At 41.3% G+C, this 7,390-nt stretch overlaps 1 protein-coding gene across 4 annotated transcripts in view; it reads right to left on the bottom strand.

Moving 5' to 3' along the window:
* Nucleotides 1-3,078: 3,078 nt before the first annotated feature.
* LOC143276616 (chitin synthase chs-2-like) overlaps nt 3,079-7,390 on the bottom strand; it is a 150,776-nt gene continuing 146,464 nt past the window's right edge. For all 4 annotated transcript variants that reach the window (XM_076581225.1, XM_076581226.1, XM_076581227.1 and 1 more), the window contains one exon: nt 3,079-5,775. In XM_076581225.1, the coding sequence (XP_076437340.1) occupies nt 5,373-5,775 (403 nt within the window). In that variant the 3' untranslated portion in view covers nt 3,079-5,372. The remainder of the gene's footprint in view (nt 5,776-7,390) is intronic.

Below are 7,390 nucleotides of genomic sequence, written 5' to 3'. Positions count from 1 at the left end.
TGTAGACTTCGTTGAATATTTTTATGGACGTTATAATGGAATATTCTCACTATGCTGTGTTCGGGTTTGTTGTATTTGTTTTGTTTTTTTCGCCGAGGACATCTGAGATGCCTGCTAGCGTTTTTGTGGTTTCATATGATTGTTACAATTGATTAGATAATTTTTGCGCATTCAAGAATTATGTAGAACTATGTTTATGTTCACATTACGCTTTTTGGGTTTTTTTTGGGGGGGGAGGGGAGGGGGGGGGGGGGGGTTAATCCACTGGCGAAAAAATGACGGAATTGTCAAAGTGAGGTATAGTCGTAGATTTAATGTCCACAAATGTAACTGTAGGCCTACTTGTGACTAAATCTTTTCCTTGTTATTCATATATTACAGGGGGGCGATATTGACTCTCTTGTGCAATGATATGGCCCGATGCACACACACACACACACACACACACACACACACACACACACACACACACACGTGCGCGCGTTTATGTACACCAGGTTATAAGGCGAGTAGGTGGAATCCGACAGGGAGAACGACAAAAGACATGCACAAAATATAATGCACTTGATTTTCAACCCTGTTTCTCATGGAATTGTTTGTCTGTCTTTTTGTTCCTTTCGTTTGTTTGTTTGTTTTGAAATAAATATTTATCTACAACGATTGTAGTGTTCTTCAGATTTACAGGTTTTTTTGTTTTTTTTTTGTTTTTTTTCACACGGAGATACGGAGAAAGAGTGTGACTGTACGTGCGTGGCATTTCTTGTGTGTGTGTGTGTGTGTGTGTGTGTGTGTGTGTGCGTGAGTGCGCAACGCGCGCGCGTGTGTGTGTGACAGCGAGCGAGAGAGAGAGAGTAGGAGGAGAGAGGAAGCATGTGCACTTGGATTTTGCACGCGCACGCACACGCACGCACACACACACACCACACACACATACTGACACAAACTCTTGACAATCATCAGACAAAATAAGTTTACTCTAAACACACGTATCAATACAATCCACGGAAAAAAAACAAACAAAAACACTAACCACCATTAATTTCATCACATTAACTTAGGCCAGGCGCGATCCCGTGTCGAAATCGGAATGACTTTAGCAAGCGGAGTTACCAAAATAAAGTTTGCGTGGGACTTACACCTACTTAGCGTGGTCCGATTCAACACTCTTGGCCGGGTAAAAAAGAAAGAAAGAAAGAAAGAAACAAAACAAACAAAAAACAACAACAACAAACAAAAACAAAAACAAAAAACCCCACCAACATCAACAAAAACCGTACACACGCACGTACACACACACACATACGCGCGCGCGCGCATACACACACACACACGCGCGCGCGCTTGCGCTCCTCCGAACACACTTAAATTGGCAAGTATGTACGTATATACATATATACAACAACAGCAGCAGCAACAACAACAACAACAAAACCAGGACGACTGAGTAAAAAAACAAACAAAAAACACACATCAAAACAGACAATAATGAAACTACAGAACGAACTTAAGGGAGAGACAAAGACAACAAAATTTTCATAACATCCCATAACATATTCATGATATTCCATATTAAAAACCCAGTTGCAATTAAGAACAATTTTACAAATGTAACTCTGGTACAAAAACAAGTCTTTTCATCATATATTACCGATTAGAACCGAACCAAAAAATGCCAGCTTTTTTGTCGGTTTCGTCAACATTGGTGGATGAGTACACTAACATTCGCAGCATACACCCTGCGCTGGCTGATTCGATCCTTGAAAGAGAATACTGATGAAGAACACACAGGCCAGACTCCCCAATCACAGTCGCTAGTACATACGCTTAACTGCAAACTGGTTATTTATTTTTTTTTTTTTTTACAATCTGAAAAGAAAATGATTTATAAAACCCGATTTGGCTCTGGAGTGTAGGAGGAACGGTATATATATATATATATATATATATTTTTTTTTTTTTTTTTAACTGAAAAACAAAAATCATCGAAAACAATCATGCATACACAATGATGAAAGAAATAACAACACGAAATAAACTAACGAACCTGCCCCCCCCGCCCCCCCTCTCCCCCCTTTCTGCCCCCCGCACACACACTTACCCCCCCCCTCCCCTCCCCACCCCCAACATACACACAAAACAGGGGAGAGAAGTTCCTCTCCTTCCAAAGAGATATCCCAGTCTGAAATCCATCATGCAGAGGAGTCGAAATTTGCAATATAAACTTATGTTGGAAAAAATCTCTCTCTCTCTCTCACTCACTCTCTCTTTGTCTGAAAATATATGAAATATATCAGATATATATATATTAGAAAAGAAACAAATGCAAAGTGGAACAATCTTCACGGTAAAGGCATCTTGAACGTCGAGTTCATTCTATGTACACGAAAGGAAAGTAAGACTACAATTATTGTGTTCTTATGAATGAAAATAAATTAATCAGTCAAGGTTTCAGTCAATGTCTTAAAAAATTTGGAGGGGGGGAGGGGGGGGAGGTGTGTGTGTGTGTGGAGGAGGGGCGGGGGGGGGTGGGGGTGGCAATTATTCAGCACGTGATTTTTTTTTTTTCTTCAACATCAAGTTATAATTATTCAAAGACACACACACACACACACACACACACACACACACACACACACACACAGTTGTTCTGGCACCTGATTAGTGATAATTATACTGACCGTGAAAAACAACTCCTATGCACAACCCTCCTACGAACACTCCTGTGATTAATTAAAATATACAAATTCACACCGATCACGTTTGATTAACGATGAGATGAGGTTTAGAAAGCTTCAAGAAAAGGTGTCAAACCTCAATAATAACATCATCATGTTCATCACCGAACTAGCTATACTCTCAACAGCAACAATCAGGAAATATCTACATCGATAATGTGTTGTCGGATACCATCTTAGTATTGTCTGTAAAAACTCAGCAGCAAACAAAAATGTATTCAGCGACAAAAGAAATAAGTATCCGTATCAGTATCATGTAGCTCAAGGAGGCGTTACTGCGTTCGGACAAATCCCATATACGCTACACCACATCTGCATGTTTCTTGCATATCTGTTATGCATGTGTGTGTGTGTGTGTGTGTGTGTGTGTGTGTGTGTGTGTGTGTGTGTGTGTGTGTATGTGTGTGTGTGTGTGTGTGCATGTTTTACATTTATTTGCTTATTTGCTTATTTATCATCATTATTGTCTTTTTATTTTATTATTTATTTATTTACCATTTATACTACTACTACTACTAAATGAACAAATAAATAAATTAATTCAGATATGAAAGCACAAACAAATACTCATAAACGTACACGAGCCAAATAAAACAAATAAACAAAACACAACACCAAAATATGTACATTAATAATGTGTGGTCAGATGCCTTCATTGTATTGTATTGTCTTTGAAATACTCAAAAATAACAATAATTATTATGTTCAGCAGCAGATAAATATAAAACTCAATAATAACTATAATTATATTCACCAAAGAACAAATAAACAACAACAAAAAAACGAACAATAATGTGCTGTCAGATGCCGTCACGTTATTGCCTTTGTACACCACACGAAAATAATAATGTCATAATAAAACAGGTCGAACACACACACACACACACACACACACACACACACACACACACACACACACACATATGAAGATTTTAAATCATCCTTGAAGAATCTGTATTCATGAAATCTATTGAGGAATGAATAATCATACAATAAAATATCACTACGTATCGTTTTCCCTCAACTGTACAGAAGAAAACAGAGGCTCAAATTCATCACTGATGCAAGGAATTGTTAGAGACTGAGGCACACACGTTTTCTGTCTTAACCATTGGTCTTTTCTTCTTCTTTTTTTTCTTTCTCGAAAGCCATAGTCCTGTCTAATCACACATGCTATCTTTCCAACACCAACAACACGTCTGGGGCTATACTGATCGGCCTTCAATCCACGAGTAAGTTCAGTTTTCTCGTTAGAGAGCAGGAGTGTCAAAGTATCTTTGTAGTATCTTAAAAAACAAACAAAAAAACAAACAAACAAAGAACAACAGAACAAAAAAGCCAAAAAAACCAACAACAAAAAACAAACAAACCAACACACCACACATTCCTCTGCGGACTTGCGTACAAACGTTCAAATAATTATGCGCAATGTAACAAAAACCCAACAAAACAACAACAAAACAAACAAACAAACAAACAAGCAAACACACACACACACACACACACACACACACACACACACACACACATATATATATATATATATATATATATATATCTGTCGTGCTAACAACTATAATAAAAAGAAAAACGAAAAACAACAACAACAGCAGCAACAACAAAACTATTGTCAGGCTGCATTCACCATCGGAAGAACTTCTTCATAACAACATCCAGAATCTCTGAATCCTGAATCACAAAACCTGTCCATGAAGCACAATTTTAGGTTTTTTGTGTTCCTACTTGAAAACAACAACAACAACAGCAACAACAACAAAACTATTGTCAGGCTGCATTCACCATCGGAAGAACTTCTTCATAACAACATCCAGAATCTCTGAATCCTGAATCACAAAACCTGTCCATGAAGCACAATTTTAGGTTTTTGTGTTCCTACTTGAAAACAACAACAACAACAGCAACAACAACAAAACTATTGTCAGGCTGCATTCACCATCGGAAGAACTTCTTCATAACAACATCCAGAATCTCTGAATCCTGAATCACAAAACCGGTCCATGAAGCACAATTTTAGGTTTTTGTGTTCCTACTTGAAAACAACAACAACAACAGCAACAACAACAAAACTATTGTCAGGCTGCATTCACCATCGGAAGAACTTCTTCATAACAACATCCAGAATCTCTGAATCATGAATCACAAAACCGGTCAATGAAGCACAATTTTAGGTTTTTGTGTTCCTACTTGAAAACAACAACAACAACAACAACAGCAACAACAACAACAACAAAACCAAAACAGAAACAAAAACGAAAATTCTGTCATGTTCACGCCGACAACGTGACAATGGAAAGGAGCAATGCTTGTTAATGGGAACCCCATGTCATTGCTACCGTTTGTTACTGCTGGAGTATCTCAGACAACGAGTCTGAGTAAGTCAATGATCCTTTCTTCAACGCCGTGGTGGTGGTGGTGGTGGTGGTGGTGGCCACGATCGGACGAACGAACGAACGAACGAACGAACCAGCTGACACACACACACACAAAAATCACAGCTTCCAAAAAAAAAACCCCAACACTTCCTCAACTTCCTGACCCGACCCCTAACCATCCAATCCTTACTCTCCCACCCACACACCCCTCCAACCCCCTACCCACCACCCACTCCCCAAACCCTCACGTGTGCAGGACACCGTTCCGGCCGATGGTAGGGTACAACCGCTCATGCTCGTTGGTGAACTCGCCGAACATCTTAAGCCGCCGACTCAACGCCCTGTCCATCACCCCACCGCCGCCGCCGCCTCGCCCCCCGCCCAAGCTGGCTCTGCCCAGCTGGTTCTCCCGGCGACTGTGAGGGATGGGCCGGCCGCCGTCATCCTCCAAGCGCTTGAGGGTGTCGGCGACGGTGTAGCGTAGGTTGTTGGCGTGGAGTCGCCGACGGACGCCGTTTCCGTAGCGGTTGCTCTGACGGCGAGGCGGAGGCGGTGCGAAGCCGTCGCCCCTCGGGGAGGGCGGGCCGTCCAGGTACCCATCGCTGTTCGGTCTGGCCGGGAAGCCGTTCCTTCCGCGCTGAGGGTTCCTGTGGATTTTTATTTTTTTTTTTTTTAATTTTTGGTAATGAATGAATGAATGATAAAGGATGGTGGTGGTGGTGGTGGTGGTGGTGGTGGTGGTGATGGTGGTGATGGTATTGTATTGTATTGTGTTATATTGTATTTCTCTTTTTTTTGTCACAACAGTTTAATTTCTCTGTGTGAAATTCGGGCTGCTCTCCCCTAGGGAGAGCGCGTCGCTACACAACATCACCACTCTTTTGTTGTTGTTGTTGTTGTTGTTGTTGTTGTTGTTGTATTTTTCCTGCGAGCAGTTTTATTTGTTTTTCCTATCCAAGTGGATTTATTCTACAGACTTTTTTCTACCCTTTTGTTGCCGTGGGTTCTTTTACGTGCGCTAAGTGCATGCCGCACACGGGACCTCGGTTTATCGTCTTATCCGAATGACTAGCGACCAGACCACCACTCAAGGTCTAGTGGAGGGGGAGAAAATACCGGCGACTGAGCCGTGATTCGAACCAGTGCGCTCAGGTTCTTTCGCTTCCTAGGGGGACGCGTTACCTCTAGGCCATCACTCCACTGTGGTGATTATAATGATGGTGATGGTGGTGGTGGTGATGATGGTGATAGTGATGATGAAGGTGGTGATGATGATGGTGGTGGTGGTGGTGGTGATGATGGTGATAGTGATGATGATGGTGGTGATGATGATGGTGGTGGTGGTGGTGGTGATGATGGTGATAGTGATGATGATGGTGGTGATGATGATGGTGGTGGTGGTGGTGGTGGTGATGATGGTGATGATGGTGATGGTGGTGATGATGATGATGATGGTGGTGATGATGTTGATGGTGGTGGTGGTGGTCATGGTGGTGGTAGTGGTCATGATGATGATGGTGGTGATGATGGTGGTGATGGTGGTGGTGATGATGATGATGGTGGTTATGATGGTGATGGTGGTGGTACTGGTCATGATGATGCTGGTGATGGTGATGGTGGTGATGGTGATTGTGATGATGATGGTGATAGTGATGATGATGATGATGATGATGCTGGTGATGGTGATGATGTTGATGATGATGGTGGTAATGATGATGGTGATGGTGATGATGATAACAACAACAATAATTAATGGGCATTTAAAATCCGCTCTACGTTCGAAGCACAAAAACCTAGTTGTATGATTTCAACAACAACAACAACAACAACAAAAGTTTTTAGTTACAACATATTTCTACACAAAACAACCCCACCCCCACCCGCCACACCCACCCCACACAGCAATTTGAGAGACTTCAATAGTGCTGGAAGGAGGAATTTTTGTTTAATGTCCCGTCACACATATCGGTGACTGAAGACATTTTGTTAAAGTATTTATGAATACATCTGAGTATTATCGGTTAGAAGGGGTGGGAGATGTGGATGAATGGAGGGTTGGGGGAAACTGGGCAAATGAGGGTAGAAATGTGGGTGAAATTTGGAAGAAAAACAAAACAAACAAAACCCCCTCTAAATACAGTTACAGGAAATTACTTAAAGAACTTCGTAAAAGAGAAGTCGTTAAACTGACAAGCGAAACAACTGATAATGAATGCAAAAAATCAAAAACATCAACGTTCTCAGTCACTTGTGAAGTCACAC

Source organism: Babylonia areolata, chromosome 32 (assembly GCF_041734735.1).
Source record: "Babylonia areolata isolate BAREFJ2019XMU chromosome 32, ASM4173473v1, whole genome shotgun sequence".
Classification (NCBI taxonomy): Eukaryota; Metazoa; Mollusca; class Gastropoda; order Neogastropoda; family Buccinidae; genus Babylonia; species Babylonia areolata.
This window is presented reverse-complemented; position numbering and strand designations above follow the sequence as displayed.